The sequence below is a fragment of the Mobula birostris genome, chromosome 6 (genome assembly GCF_030028105.1).
Source record: "Mobula birostris isolate sMobBir1 chromosome 6, sMobBir1.hap1, whole genome shotgun sequence".
NCBI lineage: Eukaryota > Metazoa > Chordata > Chondrichthyes > Myliobatiformes > Myliobatidae > Mobula > Mobula birostris.
Genome location: NC_092375.1, coordinates 4311779 through 4331301, shown reverse-complemented (window position 1 = coordinate 4331301; position 19523 = coordinate 4311779). Strand labels below are relative to the sequence as shown.

The following is a 19523-nucleotide window of genomic DNA, read 5'->3' as shown; positions in this document are numbered from 1 at the left end:
TTTACGATACAGACAGGGCATTACGCGGTGAAGGGTGGAGACTCACTACAACTGAGCATTGCGGACACTCTGCCCATCCTGCATTCGGCAAGCAGCACCGCATCTGTGTCCACTGACAGTGGAGGTGAGTGGGGCAGGGTCTGTGTCACGGGTCCGCTCTGGGAGAGAGATCCAGACCAGCTCAGTTCAGTCCTGCCCATCCTGCCAGACAGAGTGTAAACCGATTGCCATGAGCTATTGGTATCTGATACAGGGATTAAAAATATATTGTGTCCCAATGCTGAGACTGTGTGATGGGACAGTGTAGAGGGAGCTTCACTCCGTGTCTAACTGTCCCTATCCTGTGAGTGTGTGATGGGACAGTGTAGAGGGAGCTTCACTCTGTATCTAACTGTCCCTGCCCTGGGAGTGTGTGATGGGACAGTGTAGAGGGAGCTTCACTCTGTGTCTAACTGTCCCTGCTCTGGGAGTGTTTGATGGGACAGTGTAGAGGGAGCTTCACCCTGTATCGAACTGTCCCTGCCCTGGGAGTGTGTGATGGGACAGTGTAGAGGGAGATTCACTCTGTATCTAACTGTCCCTGCCCTGGGAGTGTGTGATGGGACAGTGTAGACAGAGCTTCACCACAGACTGGGTGGGTAGAGCGCTCCACACCAATCTTTAGAAGGTGTTCCAGCAAGGCTCTGCCAGCATCCTTGCCAGATGGACCGCATTTGTTGGGAGGTGAACGTGGGTGGAGGATGCAGCAGAAGGTGAATGATGAGGGCTCCATTGCTGATGCTGAAGCAGACAGTTGGGTAGGGTGTGGTCAGTGAACAGCTTCCTGTTGTATGCTAAAGTCCAGGCCTTTGTCACTTTGTTCTGTCAGCCTGCTGCGACTGCCTTGGGTCAGACAGATTGAGTGGGGAAAGAACCTGGATTAAGGTCGATAGCTGTTGTACTTGCCTCCCTGTAGAAGAGACTCCCGCACCCTGGATGGTGTAATCAGAAGTCAACTACTGTGTGCACACCAACCTCATAAGACAAGGGTCACTCTTCTACACCAGAATATGTTCTACTTGCAGTGCTGCCCTGCCCCTGCCCAGGAGATAAAGATCAGTGTATAGGGTGACGAGAGGCATTGATTGTGTGGATAGTCAGAGGCTTTTTCCCAGGGTTGAAATGAGTCACATGAGAAGGCACAGTTTTAAGGTGCTGGGGAGTAGGTACAGAGGAGATGTCAGGGGTAAGTTCTTTACGCAGAGAGTGGTGAGTGTGTGGAATGGGCTGCCAGCAACGATGGTGGAAGCAGATACAACAAGGTCTTTTAAGAGACTCCTGGACAGGTACATGGAGCTTAGAAAAATAGAGGGCTATGGATAACCCTAGGTAATTTCTAAAGTAAGTACATGTTCGGCACAGCATTGTGGGCCGAAGGGCCTGTATTGTGCTGTAGGTTTTCTTTTTCTGAGTTTCAAATGAGCTTTATATGTCACAGTGCTGTCCCAGCTCTAGGAGATAAAGATCAAAATGAGCTTTATATAATCAGCATTTGTGTCTACCACCAGCACAGTCTGAGGGTGAACTGGGGCAGCAAGCAAGTTGTCACCCTACCAACGTAGCATGTCCACAACTCACTAACCCTAACTTGTACGTAGGTTTTGGGAGGAAACCAGAGAAATCTCACACAGTCACAGGGAGAATGTACACACTCCTTACAGACAGAGGCTGGAATTGAACCCTGATTTTACAGCTGGTGCTATAACACCATGCACTAACCACAGGAGCTCTATTTTGTACTTAACTGCAAGCTCTTCTCTTTACAAGATGTACTTACAACACTTTTTTTTGAAACAGACAAGCTCTCTGAGACTCCGTTGTCCATCCAGTCGTCTGGGAAGATCAGCAGCATTCCTCTGCCCTTGGCTCCTGCCTATCACATCATTGAGTTTGACCTCCATGTTATCTGCCACATGCTCCCACACTGCCTACGCCCCCGGACGCAGAGAGACCCAGCGCTGACTTGAAGGCCACCCACAAAGGCCCCGAGAAAAGCAAGCCGGAAGCCCCTTGCATGACCTCCATTGACCAGAAGGTGTGGTGAGACGGTGTGGTGGTGGGGGCTGGAGACTAATACGAGTAACGTATGTGTGGTGTTGCTGATAGAGTCACATGACATAGAAACAGTACTCTTGGCCCAACTAGTCCGTGACGACCAAAAGCCGCATCCATCATTAAGGTCCCCAATGACCCATCATGGGCATGAGCCTCCCCAGCATCAAAGATATCTTCAAAAGGCGATGCCTCAAAAATGTGACATCCATCATTAAGGATCCTCACCACCCAGGGCATGCCCTCTTTTCATTACCACCGTCCAGCAGGAGGTACAGGAGCCTGAAGGCACAGACTCAACATTTCAGGAAGAGCTTTTGTCCCTCTACCATCAGATTTCTGAATGGACAATGAACCCATGAACACTACCTCACTATTTCTTTTCCTTTTGCTCTACTTTTTTAATTTATATATATCTTGTAATTTGTGTTTTTATCATTATGAATTGCACTGTACTGCTGTTGCATAACAATAATTTCAGGCCAGTGGTATTAAATCTGATTCTAAAGATTCCCATCTCTGCTGCTACCATTTGCCTTCCAGTTTGGCCCATGCCACTCTCAACCAGGGGTTCTCAACCTGGTGTCCACGGGTCTCTTGCTTAATGGTTTTGGTCCATGGCAAAAAAAAAAGTTGTGAATTCCTTCTCTAAACCTTTCCTATCTATGTATTTGTCTAAAAGTCTTTTAATGGACACACAAGAGACTGCAGGTGCTGGAAATTTGGAGCAACATGCACAAAATGCTCAGTTACAATAAGAAGTATTCCTGAAAAGTTGAGTGTGTGTCTTCAGGCTCCTGTAGCTCCTCCCTGATGGCAGAAATGAGAAGAGGGCATGTCCTGGGTGATGGAGATCGGTAATGATGGATGCTGACCTTTTGAGGCATCACCTTTTGAAGATGACCTTGATACTGGTGAAGCTAGAGCCCATGATGGAGCTGGCTGAATTTACAACTTTCTGCAGCTTTTCTGATCCTGTGCGGTGACCCCTCCATTCCAGACGGTGATGCAACCAGTTAGAATGCTCTCCATGGTACGTCTGTAGAAAATTGTGAGTGTCTTTGGTGTGTCACATACCCCGTGACGGGAATAAAGAACCAGCAGAGATGGAAAACACTTTAGAGTCCAGTATTGCTATTAACTAATGATATTTATTAGTAACTACACAATACAGTAATATAAATGTAGATAAATCAAACAGGTTAGCAATGATTATATATAGATAAGTAAGTATATCAGTAAGTGTGGAAATATATGAAAGTCAAGCTTCTTTAAGTCTAGCGGTAAAAAGATACAGTCTTACGATGATGAGTAAAGTTCAGTTCAGTTCATGGTATTGAGTTGAGTAGTGATGGAGAGAGAGAGAGGGAGAGATTTGAGTCTTCAGGTGAGCTGATCCCCTCGATCTTCTCATTGTCCTCCAAAATCCTTTAAACATCACCGACTGTGACCACAACAAAGGGGACCAGTTTTCTGTGGTGGAGCTATCAACCAAGACAAAGGTTGGGCACATGGACACTCCCCACGGATCAATCCGTTTTCTCACTGTAAGAGCCAACTGATCGATCTGCCTGATCAATCCTCTAAAAACCCACTTTTTCTGCGGGCACAACAAAGCTCATTCAGTGTCCAAAACATGTGTCTGAGGTCTATCATCTGACCTATTTTATCCTCCCGTGCTGAGCACCAGCTGTCATTCAAATAACTCCTCCTTCTCTTCTCTGTGTAAGAAAATCACAAGCAGGCAAATGTCCTTGGGAAGTATCATCATGCTGCCAGAAAATCGTAGCATCGAGTGTCCATCAAATAACGCCACCTTCGGTCACCATAGCAACTTACAAACTGCTCAGTGCCATCTTTCTCTTCAACTCAGCAGAAATCCAAAAATTAGCCAGTTCTTTCTCGTGCCTTAAAGTGACAGTCCAACAGTTAGTCTTTGTCTCTCTCCCCCTCTCTCTCCCCCTCTCTCTCCCCCTCTCTCTCCCCCTCTCTCTCCCCCTCTCTCTCCCCCTCTCTCTCCCCCTCTCTCTCCCCCTCTCTCTCCCCCTCTCTCTCCCCCTCTCTCTCCCCCTCTTCAAAAGCACAGTTCATAGGGGTAATTCAGGACCCCGTCACAGGTGACTTACAAAATCTCCTCAAACTCCTAATGAAAAATTACTTTGTTACTATAAGAAGTATGAAAAATCTATATAGGGCAAAGAGAGATAAAAATCGTGAGGCAGTGCTCGTGGGTTCATTGTCCATCGCAAACTCTGATGGTGGAGGGGAAGAAGCTGTTCTTGAAACGTTGAGCGTATGGCTTCAGGCTCCTGTACCTCCTCCCTGATGGTAGTAATGTGAAGAGGGCACGTCCTGGGTGATGGGGGTCCTAAATGATGGATGCTGCCTTTTTAAGGCATCATCTTTTGAAGATGTCTTGGATGCAGATGAGGCTGGTGCCCATGATGGAGCTGGCTGAGTTTACAACTTTGTGCAACATTTTCTGATCCTCTGCAGTGGCCCCTCCGTCCTAGACAGTGATGCAACCAGTTAGAATGCTCGGCACAGTACTCCTGCAGAAATTTGCAAGTATGTTTGGTGACATACCAATTCTTCTCAAACTCCTAAAGAAATAAAGCTGCTGCTGTGCCTTGTTTGAAATTTGCTGAAGTCTTTGTTGGTTAATTTAAATAAATTAAACCGGCCCCTGTGCATCCTTTATAATGATCCTATTTATATTACCTCCCAGACCGGAATACGATGCTTTATTTAAATACCAGTGTGGCTTGAATAATCTGGTTGCCGTTGGAGACGATAAACTGTGACTTTTGTAAAGACGGGGAGTTTGGTGAAATGTTGGACCATCAATGTACAGATTTCACTGTGAGGTTTAATGAGGGGAACAACTGAATGTCAAACTGCTTCTCCCCAGAGGTGATTAACTCCATCAACAACTGCTCCATCAGGAGGTATTCTGACAACACAGTTTGCTTTGCTAATATTACACTTTAAATGGCCTTCCAGCATTCAACAGTCAACACTGTTTAATGTCATTTCCTGTGCAGAAATGTAAATGAGAACAAAATAATTGTTACTCTGGATCTGATGAAGATCAAAAAACACAATCAGATAAAGAACACACTAATAATAGAAACAGAATAACTATAAGTACAGAAAATAGCTTATGTACATCGACTGATTGTATGTCCACAAGGTGACACAGGAATATCTGTACATAAGATGGCTGACAGCAACATAAGAACATAAGAAATAGGAGCAGGAGTCGGCCATCTGGCCTGTTGAGCCTGCTGCACCATTCCATAAGATCATGGCTGATCTGGCCATGGACTCACCTCCACCTACCTGCCTTTTCTTCATAACCCTTAATTCCCCTACTAGGCAAAAATCTATTCAACCTTGACTTAAATATATTTACTGCGGTAGCCTCCCCTGCTTCATCGGGCAGAGAATTCCACAGGTTCACCACCCTCTGGGAAAAGCAGTTCCTCCTCATTTCTGTCCTAAATTTACTCTCCCGAATCTTGCGGCTATGTCCCCTCGTTTAAGTCTCACCTACCAGTGGAAACAACTTTCCTGCATCTCTTATCTATCCCTTTCATAATTTTATATCTTTCTATAAGATCTCCTCTCATCCTTCTGAATTCCAGTGAGTACAGTTCCAGGTGACTCAATCTCTCCTCATAGTCTAACCCCCTCATCTCTGGAATCAACCTGGTGAACCTCCTCTGCACCGCCTCCAAAGTCAGTATATCCTTCCTCAAGTAAGGAGACCAGAACTGCACGCCGTACTCCAGGTGCGGCCTCACCAGTACCCTGTACAGTTGCAGCATAACATCCTGCTCTTAAATTCAATCCCTCTGGCAATGAAGGACAATATTCCATTTGCCTTCTTGATAGCCTGCTGCACCTGCAAACCAACCTTTTGTGATTCATGCACAAGGAATCCCAAGTCCCTCTGCACAGCAGCATGCTGCAATTTTCTGCCATTTAAATAATAATCTCATCTTCTATTTTTCCTTCCAAAGTAGATGACCTCACATTTACCAACATTGTACTCCATCTGCCAGACCCTTGCCCACTCACTTAACCCATCCATATCTCTCTGCAGACTGTCTGTATCTTCTGCACAATTTGCTTTTCCACTCAGTTTACTGTCATCAGCAAATTTAGATGCACTACACTTGGTCCCCTCTTCCAGATTGTTAATGTATATCGTGAACAGTTGTGGGCCCAGCACCAACCCCTGTGGCACACCGCTCACCACTGAGTAACACCCATGTATCCCAACTCTCTGCTTTCTATTGGTTAACCAACCCTCTATCCATGCTAATACATCACCCCAACTCTATGCAACCTTATCTTATGAATAAATCTCTTATGCAACACCTTATCGAACGCCTTCTGGAAATCCAAGTAAATAACGTCCGTTATTATATTCATTATATCCTCGAAGAACTCCTGTAAACTTGTCAAACAGGACCTACCTTTGCTGAATCCATGCTGTGTCTGTCTGATGGATCCATTTCTTTCCAGATGCCTCGCTATTTCTTTTTTAATAATAGCTTCGAGCACTTTCCCAACTGCAGATTTTAAACTAACTGGCTGATAGTTACCTGCCTTTTGCCTACATCCTTTCTTGAACAGTAGCGTGACATTCACCATCTTCCAATCCACTGGGACCTGCCCAGAGTCCAGAGGATTTTGGTGAATTCTAAATGATAAAGTAGTGGTGGTGGGGGGGGCGGGAGGGGGTAATGTCAGTGAGTGGGGGTGTCGATCAGCCTCACTGTCTGGGGAAAGAAATTGTTTTTGAGCCTGTTAGTCCGAGTGTCCATGCTACGTCAGAATCAGGTTTAAAATCAGCGGCATGCGTCATGAAATGTGTTTTTTGCAGCAGCAGTGCATTGCAATACATAGTAACAAACTATAAGTTGCAATTAGAAGTATATATAGAATAAATTAAGTAAGAAGTGGAAAAAGAGAGGGAAATAAAAATAGTAAGGTGGTGATTATGTGTTCAATGTCCATTCAGAAATCAGATAGCAGAGGGGAAGAAGCTGTTCCTGAATCATTCAGTGTGTCTCTTCAGGCTCCTGTACCTCCTCCCTGATGTTAGCAACGAGAAGAGGGCATGTCCTGGGTAACGAGGGTCCTTAATGATGGATGTTGCCTTTTGGAGGCATTGCCTTTGGAAAAGTTCCCGATGCTGGGAGGATAGTGCCCTGTGAGCTGGCTGAGTTGACAATTTTCTGCAGCTTTCTCCAACCCTGTGCAGTACCCCCTCTCCCTCATCCCTCACCCCTCACCCCACCCCGGGTGGTGATGCAACCAGTTAGAATGCTCTCCATGGCACTTCTAGAAACTTGTGAGAGTCTGGTGACGTTCAAAATCCTGATGAAAAAATAGCACAAGCTACAGTAGGAAATATAAAAAATAAACGGGTCTGGAGCAATAGTGAGACAGTGTTCATGGACCGTTCAGAAATCTGATGGTGGAGGGGCAGAGACTGTCCCTAAAACATTGAGTGTGTGTCTTCCGGCTCCTGTACCACCTCCTTGATGGTAGTAATGAGACAAGAGAATAGGCCGGGTCGAGAGGGTCCTTATTTTTTTTAGACGAATGAAGGATCTCATTGAAACCTATCAAACATTGAAAGGCCTCGACAGAGTGAATGTGAAGAGGATGTTTCCTTAAGTGGGGGCGTCTAAGACCAGAGGGCACAGCTTCGGAATAGAAGGATATCCCTTTAGAACAGAGATGAGGAAGAGTTTCCTTAGCCAGAGTGTGATGAATCTGTGGAATTCATTGCAACAGATGGCTGTGGAGGCCAAATAATTTGGTATATTTAAAGCAGAGGTTGATAGTGTCTTGATGAGTAAGGACGACAAGGGTTACAGGGAGAAGGCAGGAGAATGGGGTAGGGAGTGATAATAAGTCAGCCATGATGGAATGGCAGAGCAGACATAACGGGCCGAATGTTCCTATGTATTTTGGTCTTCTGGTAATCATGTATTGGACGTACCCTTGATCAGAGGTATCACCACCTTATTCCCTTACCTCAGCCCATTGTCCATGAGAGAGAGAGAGAGAGAGAGAGAGAGAGATGATATTACTCCACACTGCGACTCTGAGTGCAGTCAGCGGGCACTGAGAGAGGTGGGTGCTTCATCTTCCTTCACTGGGCCTACTTGGAGGCAGTGGGCAGTGAGCACATGGATAACTGCTTTTGTTCTTTGTGTGTTTTGATTCCAGATTTCAATAGACTGCCCCTGGTCCATTTACTCGACGCTGATCGCTCTGACCTTCAACATACCTTTCAGTGCTAGCCACTCGCTTCTGTCGACGGGACGAAGGTAACAATGCTTCTCTGTGACATCTCTCTCTTTTCTGTCTGCTTCTCATTGGAATATTGGGACTCAGCATTCCACATTGGGTGTTTGTCTTTTTCAAAGGTTTAAAGGCTCTTTTTATTGTCAAAGTATGCATGTACAATACAACTCTGATATTTGTCTTCTCCTGTTATCCATGAAATACAGAAAGACCATGGGAGTTGTTGAAAGAAAAAGCTTCAACTTCTCCCCCCCCGCAGCACAAAGAAACAAAACCCACAGACCCCAGAAGCCCCCATGCCCCACTCACAGAGGAAAAAAAAAGGGACAATAACATCAAACCCTCAACCTCCTCACTCAGAAAAATACAGGGGCAACAAATTCAAATCCTCAACCTCCTCACTCACAGAAAAAAACAGGGACAATAACATCAAATCCTCGACCTCCTCACTCACAGAAAACAACAGGGACAATAACATCAAAGCCCACGACCCAGGTTTTCACTGATTCTATTGTTTCTTTGTATTTACTGTGAATGCCTAAAAGAAAATGAATCTCAGGGTTGTATATGGTGACATATCAGTACTTTGATAATAATTTTCTTGGACTGGTTGGCAAAGTTTCAAGTGGATGCCGTTACCGTTAGACCCTGTGGGTGCTGTATCTGGGTGATGATTGATTCACCCACGCCTCTACAATTCTACTGAGCCTCCCCAGTACTGCTGTCAGCGAGCTGTAGTACTGGGCTGAGCCTCGACTGTATCTGTCCTCATAACAGCGTGAGAGTTGCGGGCAGCTCGTTAGTGTAGCAGTTAGCGCAGTGCTTTAGCGCAAGCAAGTCGGGTTCAATTCCCACTGCTGTTTGTAAGGGGATTGTATGTACTCCCCATGAACTGAGTGGCTTTCCTCTAGATGCTACGGTTTCCTCCCACATTCCCCATTCCCCATTCCCCAGATGTACACATTAGGGTCAGTGAGTGTGACCGTGCTATGTGGGTGCTGGAAGCACGGTGAAACATGCGGCTGCCCCTGGTGTATCTTCAGACTGCGGTGATCTTTGACATACAGTGCGCGTTTCACTCTTTGTTTCACAGTGCATGTAACAGATAAAGCTCATCTTTATCTTGATCGGCTGAGTGTTGCAGAACAGGGACCACATTGTCCCTGCTGGCTTTCATGTCGATGATGGATTGCTGTTCCTGTTGTCTCCCTTGTAGGTGCTGTTCTGTGCACTGAACTATTTTCTCTTAAACTCTCCCTCCCCCTCCCCTCTTCTCCTGTCCTCCTCCTCTTCCACCTTCCTCCTCTCCCATCCCACCTTTCCCTCCCTCCTGTCCCTCCCCTGCCTCCCCCTCCCCTTCCCCCTCGTCCCCCTCACAGGAAGTATCTACAGGTGTGTGTTCACAACCTGTCTGAGGTGGGTTTCCAGTTGTTTGATCCTCAGTTGGTGGACCTGGCCAACAGTTCACACCTGGACTTTGTATCCCTCAACTCCTCCAAGCAGCAGGTAAGGAGGGAAGGAGGGAGAGTGTGCACGCGCGCCTGTGCCCATCACTGACTAGCTTTGATCACATCGGCTCACTCGTCCTATGGGGTGGGCATCTGCCACGCTCTGCTCCAAGATCACCCATTCCCTGCTGGTCTCCTTCTCGGTTAGCGGACAGTGCCAACCTCTCCCACTCCCCAGGAGTGATGATATCAAGTTCAAATATAATTGTCAAGCTCATGTTTAAATGTCCTGAACACAGCCAAACGGATTTCCTCCATGGCTGAGGGTGATAACCCCACTGTGTCATACCCCAGTCTGAATGCATCCTCCTGGTTGGTACATTCAACAGAGTTCCTCAGCTGGTAACTCTACCCAGCAACCGTATCCACACCACTGACCTGAAATGGACTGACCATTAGTTTTGTGTTTGCGGCCGTCTGGTTTATTACTGACACAAGACCATGAGACACAGGAGCAGAATTAGACCATTTGGCCCATTGAGCCTGCTCCACCATTCCATCGTGGCTGATTTACTATCCCTCTCAACCCGTTCTCCTGCCTTCTCCTTTGACACTGTGACTAACCAAGAACCTATCAAACTCTGCTTTAAATTCACACAATGTCTTGGCTTCCACAGCCATCTGAGGCAATGAATCCAACAGATTCATCATCCTTTGGCTTAAGAAATTCCACCTCATGTCTGTTCGAAGGGGACACTCTATTCTGAGGTTATGCCCTCTGGTCCTAGACTCCCCCTCTATTGGAAGCATCCTCTTCATGTCCCCCCCTGTTTAGGCCTTTCAGAATTTGATAGGTTTCAATGAGATTTCCTCCCTCATTCTTCTAAACTCCAGTGAGTAGAGGCCCAGAGCTGTCAAACACTCCTTGTTCATTAACCCTTTCATTCCTGGAATCATTTCCTGTCAGAGTCACCTTATGTACAGACACTCCTGTATCTAGTGTCACTTTATGGACATACTATCAATCTATGTACTTCAGTTACCTTATTTATTTGTTATATTCACTGCTTTATTGTGTATTTTTTGTGTTGCTTTGGATCTGGAGTAACAGTGATTCCATTCTCCAATACAGGAAAAGACATTAAACAATCTTGAATCTTGGATGTAATTGTGCAAAGTGATCCACCTCAATTGCATACACTGTATCTCAGTAAATGGGACAAAATAAGCCAGTGACGAGTTGACCCTGAATACTTGTCTTTTCACTGTGTCAGGGAGGAGGATTGGACTGGGACCAGGGAACATTTCCCCACAGGTATACAAAATGATGAGGGGCATAGACAGGGTAAATGCAAGCAAGCTTCTTCCACTCAGGTTGGGTGGGACTACAACCAGAAGTCATGGTTTAAAGGAGAAAGGTGAAATATTTAAGGGGAACCTGAGAGAGAACAACTTCACTCAGAGAGTAATAAATCTGTGGAAGTCTTTGCCACAGACGGCTGTGGAGGCCAAGTCATTGAGTATATATAAAGCGGAGGTTGATAGGTTCTTGATAAGTTAGGGCAACAAAGGTTATGGGAGAAGGCAGGAGAATGGGGTTGAGAGGGGTAATAAATCAGCCTTGATGGACTGGCAGAGCAGAGTCAATGGGCCAAATGGGCCTATGTCTTATGGTGTAACGTGAGGGGGAACTTCTTCATTCAGGGTGGTGTGAATGTGGAATGAGCTGCTAGTGGAAGTGCTTGATTGCAACATTTAAGAGGAGGTTCACCCAGAAGATTAAGATGCATGGAATCCATGGTGAATTGGCTGTCTGGATTCAGAACTGGCTTGCCTATAGAAGATGGAGGGTGGTGATCAAAGAGACTTATTCTAGCTGCAAGTCTGTGATAAGTGATGTTCTGCAGGGATCTGTACTGGGACCTCTGTTTGTGATGTATATGAATGACCTGGATGAAAATGTAGGTGGGTGGGTTAGAAATTTGCAGATGATATGAAGATTGGTGATGTTGTGGATAGCATGGAAGACTGGCAAAGAATACAGCAGTCAGTTGCAGATACGGGCAGAGAAATGGCAGATGAAGTTTAACCCGGCCAGAAGTGAAGGGTTGCACCTGGAATAGTCAAATGTTAAGAGATAGTACACAGTTAAGGTCATATGGCACAATTGCCTGTAATAGTTGAGGCACTGAGTTGAAAAGTCAGGAAGTTATGTTGCAGTTTTCTAAAACTCTGGTTAGGCTACTCTGCATACTTGCATCTAGTTCTGGTCACCCCTTACAGGAAGGATGTTGAGGATTTGGAGAAGGTGCCGAGGAGGTTTAGTAGGAGGGGTAGGAGGGCTATAGTGTAGGTGTGGATCAATGGGGTGAGGCAGGTTAATAGTTCGACATGGGTTAGATGGGCAGAAGGGCCTATTGCTTTACTGTTTTTATGACTGGAGGGTTGTGAAGCACTGTGCGCTGGGCCATGGCTGGGATGGGGGGGATGCTGAGGGGCAGATTGGAGAGTGGGATTGTGTCTCTAGGGTTGTCCGGTGCAGTGGGGGGAGGGGGGAGGAGGGAGGGTGCTGCTGATCCATTCCGTACTTTGAACAGAAAAGCCTACAGGAAGTAGTGGACATGGCTCAGTCCATCACAGGTAAAGCCCTCACCACCATTGAGCACATCTACACGGAGCGTTGTTGCAGGAAAGCAGCACCCATCACCAGTGACCTTCACCACCCAGGTCATGCTCTCTTCTTGCTGTTACCATCAGGGGGAAGGTACAGGAGCCTCAGGACCCACACCACCAGGTTCAGGGACAGTTATTACCCCTCAGTCATCAGGGTCTTGAACCAGAGAGGATAACTTCATTCACCTCACCCCATCGCTGAACTGTTCACACAACCTGTGGACTCACTTTCAAGGATCTTCATCTCATATTCTCAATATTTATTGTTTATTTATTTATTATTATTCTTTATTTCTTTTGTATTTGTGCAGTTTGTTATCTTCTGCAGTCTGATTCTTTGTCCATCTTGTGTATAATGTGTTTTTTCTATTTACTGTGAGTGCCCACTCATATACAATCCCAGGGTTGTAGATGGCAACATATATGTTCTTTGATAATCAATTTACTTTGAACGTTAACCTGACCTTCACCCATTCCTGTGACTCCCCCCCAGCACGTGTACAGCAGACAGGCCACGTTCTTCCTCTGGGAGCTGCGGTGGGACGGGGAGCCGGCACCCAGCCTGTCCTCCCAGTTCAGTGTGAACTTCAGCCCGCTGGACGGGCAGCAACATGACTCGATGAAACCCTACACCTACGAGTTCCGGCTCGACAATTTCTGCGTAAGTGTCTGTGCTCTCCCGAATCGGTCAGGGTGGCGAAGGGGTAACTTCCCGAGGGGTGGCACTCTTTGCTGGGTCACTAACTCTGAGGACGTGTGGACATATACACACAGTCCACCGTTGGGGTACCCGTGTCCTCACCGGGCCACTTGTCCTACTAAGCACAAGGATTGTCCCTGTCTCTCTGTCTATGCGCTACACCAGATCACCCTGTTCCCCAGCACCCTCTACCTTCAATCCTCATCCCCGCCCCTCAGCAATCCCTCCCCCTCCCCTCTGCATCCTCTCCCCCACCCTCTTGTTTCACCCCTCCCCCCTCTGGTCCCTACTGCACCGTAACCCGCTGTGCTCTGCCCCAGACCCTGTACAATGTGAAGGTGGATATCTCGCCCCCTCTGGGGTTGGACATGTGTAAGATGGGGACACTGTGCAGTCTGGAGGTATCGATCGTCCGGCTCTCCGAACTCACCGAAGGGGACAGAGATGAGGCTCTCTCCGAGTCCGATGGTTACTGTAGTACCAGGCTGATGTATGAAGGTAAGCCTCATCACAGGACTCCCACTTAGACCAGAAGACATAGGAGAAGAATTAGGCCATCTGGCCCATCGTGTCTGCACCACCATTCCATCACAAGTGATTTATTATCCCCCAAAATCCCATTCTCCTGCCTTCTCCCCATAGCCTTTGATAACCCGACTAATCAAGAACCCATTAATCTCTGCTTTAAATATATCCAATGACAGCTCATGATAAAATAGCGGAGCAGACTCGATGGGCCGAATGACCGACTTCTGCTCCTTTGTCTTATGGTCTTATGGACTTGGCTTCCACAGCTGTCAGTGACAATGAATTCTACAGATTCACCTCCCTCAGGCGAAAGAAATTCCTGCTCATCCCAGTTCTAAGTGGATGTCTCTCTATCCTGAGGCTGTGCCCTCTGGTCCCAGAGTCCCACTATAGGAAGCATCTCCTCCACTGTCTAGGATACTCTGTCTAGGTCTTTCAATATTTGATAGGTTTCAGTGAGATTTCCCCTCATTCCTGCGAATACAGTCCCAGAGCTATCAAACTCTCCTCATACATTAACCCTTTCAAGTGGGTTAACCTATAAAGTATTACAGTTATTGAGAAAATGCAATATAGGCAGACAATAAGGTTTAGGGTCACAGTGAGGTAGATTGTGAGGTCAAGAGTTCATCTTTATCATACAAAAGTTTAGTCCTAACCTTATAACTCAAATCCTCAAGTTCTGGCAACATGCTTGTAAATTTTCTCTGCACGCTTTCAACCTTACTTACATTTTTCCTGTAGGTAGGTGACCAAAACCGCACACTGTACTCCAAATTAGGCTTCAGCAATGTTTTATACAACTTCGATTTAAACATCCCACCTCCTGTACTCAGTACATTGATTTATGAAGGCCAATGTGCCAAAAGCTCTCTTTACAACCGTATCTACCTGTGATGCCATTTTCAAGGAATTATGGACCTGTATTCCCAGATCCCTCTGTTCTACCACACTCTTCAGTGCCCTACCATTCACTGTTTAAGACCTACCCTGGTTTCTCCAACTGAAGTGCAACACCTTGCACTTGTCTGCATTAAGTTCCATCTGCCATTTTCAGCCCATTTTTCCAGCTGGTCCAGATCCCACTGCAAGCTTTGAGCATCTTCTTCACTGTCCAGTGCACCCCCAAGCATCCGTAAATTTGATCTGCGGATTGGAAAGCTTGAGCATATAAACATTAAGAAAGAGGATGTGCTGGAGCTTTTAGAAAGCATCAAGTTGGATAGGTCGCCGGGACCGGATGAGATGTACCCCAGGCTACTGTGGGAGGTGAGGGAGGAGATTGCTGAGCCCCTGGCGATGATCTTTGCATTATCAATAGGGTCAGGAGAGGTTCTGGAGGATTCGAGGGTTGCAGATGTTGTTCCCTTATTCAAGAAAGAGAGTAAAGATCGACCAGGAAATTATAGACTAGTGAGCCTTACTTCAGTGGTTGGTAAGTTGATGGAGAAGATCCGGAGAGGCAGGATTTATGATCATTTGAAGAGGCGTAATATGATTAGGAATAGTCAGCATGGGTTTGTCAAAGGCAGGTCGTGCCTTACGAGCCTGATTGAATTTTTTTGTTGATATGACTAAACACATTGATGAAGGTAGAGCAGTAGATGTATTGTATATGGATTTCAGCAAGGCATTTGATAAGGTACCCCATGCCAGGCTTATTGAGAAAGTAAGGAGGCATGGGATCCAAGGGAACCTCGCTTTGTGGATCCAGAACTGGCTTGCCCACAGAAGGCAAAGAGTGGTTGTAGACAGGTCATATTTTGCATGGAGGTTGTTGACCAGTGGAGTGCCTCAGGGATCTGTTCTGGGACCCTTACTCTTCATGATTTTTATAAATGACCTGAATAAAGTAGGACCTCGAGGGTGGTAATCTCAGGATTGCTACCTGTGCTACATGCCAGTGAGGGTAGGAATAGGATGCTCTGGAGGATGAACAAGTGGCTGAGGAACTGGTGTAGGGAGCAGGGTTTCAGATTTCAGGATAATTGGGACCTCTTCTGGGTCAGGTGGGACCTGTACAAGAGAGACGGGTTACACTTGAACTACAGGGGGACCAATATCCTTTCAGGGAGGTTTGTTAATGCTGTTGGGGAGGCTTTAAACTAGATTTGCAGGGGGATGGGAACCAGAGTGCCAGAGCTGACAGTGTGGCTGGAGTGAAAATAAATGTTAAAAGCTCAAGCAAATCCGCCAATAGAAAGGTTGTGAGTGGTGGTAAAAATCTTCTGAGGTGTATATATTTCAATGCTAGGAGTATTGCGGGGAAGGCGTATGAGTTGAGGGCGTGGATTGACACGTGGAATTATGATGTTATAGCAATTAGTGAAACTTGGTTACAGGAGGGGCAGGACTGGCAGCTTAATATTCCAGGGTTCCGATGTTTCAGATGTGATCGAGACAGAGGAATGAAAGGTGGGGGAGTAGCATTGCTTGTCAGGGAAAATGTTACAGCAGTGCTCAGGCAGGACAGATTAGAGGGCTTGTCTACTGAGTCCTTATGGGTGGAGCTGAGAAACAGGAAAGGTATGGCCACATTAGTGGGATTGTATTACAGACCACCCAATAGTCAACGAGAATTGGAAGAGCAAATCTGCAGAGAGATAGCAGGCAACTGCAGAAAACATAAAGTTGTGGTGGTAGGGGATTTTAATTTTCCATACATTGATTGGGACTCCCATACTGTTAGGGGTCTAGATGGTTTAGAGTTTGTAAAATGTGTTCAGGAAAGTTTTCTAAATCAATATATAGAGGGACCAACTAGAGGGGATGCAAGATTGGATCTCCTGTTAGGAAACGAGTTAGGACAAGTGACGGAAGTCTGTTTAGGGGAGCACTTTGGTTCCAGTGATCATAACATCATTAGTTTCAATTTGATCATGGACAAGGATAGATCTGGTCCTAGGATTGAGGTTCTGAACTGGAAGAAGGCCAAATTTGAAGAAATGAGAAAGGATCTAAAAAGCGTGGATTGGGACAGGTTGTTCTCTGGCAAGGATGTGATCAGTAGGTGGGAAGCCTTCAAAGGAGAAATTTTGAGAGTGCAGAATTTGTATGTTCCTGTTAGGATTAAAGGCAAAGTGAATAGGAATAAGGAACCTTGGTTCTCAAGGGATATTGCAACTCTGATAAAGAAGAAGAGGGAGTTGTATGACATGTATAGGAAGCAGGGAGTAAATAAAGTGCTTGAGGAGTATAAGAAGTGCAAGAAAATACTTAAGAAAGAAATCAGGAGGGCTAAAAGAAGACATGAGGTTGCTTTGGCAGTCAAAGTGAAGGATAATCCAAAGAGCTTTTACAGGTATATTAAGAGCAAAAGGATTGTAAGGGATAAAATTGGTCCTCTTGAAGATCAGAGTGGTCGGCTATGTGTGGAACCAAAGGAAATGGGGGAGATCTTAAATAGGTTTATTGCGTCTGTATTTACTAAGGAAACTGGCATGAAGTCTATGGAATTAAGGGAAACAAGTAGTGAGATCATAGAAACTGTACAGATCGAAAAGGAGGAGGTCCTTGCTGTCTTGAGGAAAATTAAAGTGGATAAATCCCCGGGACCTGACAGGGTGTTTCTTCAGACCTTGAAGGAGACTAGTGTTGAAATTGCAGGGGCCCTGGCAGAATTATTTAAAATGTCGCTGTCTACAGGTGAGGTGCCGGAGGATTGGAGAGTGGCTCATGTTGTTCCGTTGTTTAAAAAAGGATCGAAAAGTAATCTGGGAAATTATAGGCCAGTAAGTTTAACGTCGGTAGTAGGTAAGTTATTGGAGGGAGTACTAAGAGACAGAATCTACAAGCATTTGGATAGACAGGGACTTATTAGGGAGAGTCAACATGGCTTTGTGCGTGGTAGGTCATGTTTGACCAATCTATTGGAGTTTTTCGAGGAGGTTACCAGGAAAGTGGATGAAGGGAAGGCAGTGGATATTGTCTGCATGGACTTCAGTAAGGCTTTTGACAATGTCCCGCATAGGACGTTAGTTAGGAAAATTCAGTCGCTAGGTATACATGGAGAGGTGGTAAGTTGGATTAGGCATTGGCTCAGTGGTAGTAGAGAATTGCTTCTCCGAGTGGAGGCCTGTGACTAGTGGTGTGCCACAGGGATCAGTGCTGGATCCATTGTTATTTGTCATCTATATCAATGATCTGGATGATAATGTGGTAAATTGGATCAGCAAGTTTGCCAATGATACAAAGATTGGAGGTGTAGTAGACAGTGAGGAAGGTTTTCAGAGCCTGCAGAGGGACTTGGACCAGCTGGAAAAATGGCAGATGGAGTTTAATACAGACAAGTGTGAGGTATTGCACGTTGGAAGGACAAACCAAGGTAGAACATACAGGGTTAATGGTAAGGCACTGAGGAGTGCAGTGGAACAGAGGGATCTGGGAATATAGATACAAAATTCCCTAAAAGTGGCGTCACAGGTAGATAGAGTCGTAAAGAGAGCTTTTGGTACATTGGCCTTTATTAATCATAGTATTGAGTATAAGAGCTGGAATGTTATGATGAGGTTGTATAAGGCATTGGTGAGGCCGAATCTGGAGTATTGTGCTCAGTTTTGGTCAAATTACAGGAAGGATATAAATAAGGTTGAAAGAGTGCAGAGAAGGTTTACAAGGATGTTGCCGGGGCTTGAGAAACTCAGTTACAGAGAAAGGTTGAATAGGTTAGAACTTTATTCTCTGGAGCGTAGAAGAATGAGGGGAGATTTGATAGAGGTATATAAATTTATGATGGGTATAGATAGAGTGAATGCAAGCAGGCTTGTTCCACTGAGGCAAGGGGAGAAAAAAACCAGAGGACATGGGTTAAGGGTGAGGTTGGGAAAAGTTTAAAGGGAACATTGGAGGGGGGCTTCTTCACACAGAGAGTGGTGGGAGTATGGAATGAGCTGCCAGACGAGTTGGTAAATGCAGGTTCTTTTTTAACATTTAAGAATAAATTGGACAGATACATGGATGGGAGGTGTATGGAGGGATATGGTCCGTGTGCAGGTCAGTGGGACTAGGCAGAAAATGGTTTGGCACAGCCAAGAAGGGCCAAAAGGCCTGTTTCTGTGCTGTAGTTTCTATGGTTCTATGGTTCTATAAAGAAGTGGAGGAATGGGTTAGTAAATTTGCTGATGACACAAAGGTTAGGGGTGTTGTGGATAGTGTGGAGGGCTGTCAGAGGTTACAGCGGGACATTGATAGGATGCAAAACTGGGCTGAGAAGTCGCAGATGGAGTTCAACCCAGATAAGTGTGAGGTGGTTCAATTTGGTAGTTCAAATATGGCAAAATATGGTGTTAATGGTAAGACTCTTGGCAGTGTGGAGGATCAGAGGGATCTTGGGGTCCGAGTCCATAGGACACTCAAAGCAGCTGCGCAGGTTGACTCTGTGGTTAAGAAGGCATATGGTGCATTGGCCTTCATCAACTGTGGGATTGAGTTTAAAAGCTGAGACTTGGAGTACTGTGCTCAGTTCTGATCACCTCACTACAGGAAGGACGTGGAATCTATAGAAAGGGTGCAGAGGAAATTTACAAGGATGTTGCCTGTATCGGGGAGCATGCCTTATGAGAATAGGTTGAGTGAACTTGGCCTTTTCTCCTTGGAGCGACGGAGGATGAGAGGTGACCTGATAGAGGTGTATAAGATGATGAGAGGCATCGATCGTGTGGATAGTCAGAGGCTCTTTCCCAGAGCTGAAATGGCTAGCACGAGAGGGCACAGTTTTAAGGTGCTTGGAAGTAGGTACGGAGGAGATGTCAGGG

General features: G+C 45.9%; 1 protein-coding gene across 1 annotated transcript in view; it reads left to right on the top strand.

Annotated features, from left to right (window-relative positions):
- The window catches only part of trappc10 (trafficking protein particle complex subunit 10), a 97533-nt gene that overhangs the window by 74056 nt on the left and 3954 nt on the right, over nucleotides 1-19523 (top strand). The window contains 7 exon segments of the mRNA XM_072262175.1: nucleotides 2-124; nucleotides 1837-1958; nucleotides 1961-2074; nucleotides 8344-8444; nucleotides 9801-9927; nucleotides 13036-13203; nucleotides 13563-13740. Coding sequence (XP_072118276.1) covers nucleotides 2-124; nucleotides 1837-1958; nucleotides 1961-2074; nucleotides 8344-8444; nucleotides 9801-9927; nucleotides 13036-13203; nucleotides 13563-13740 — 933 coding nt within the window.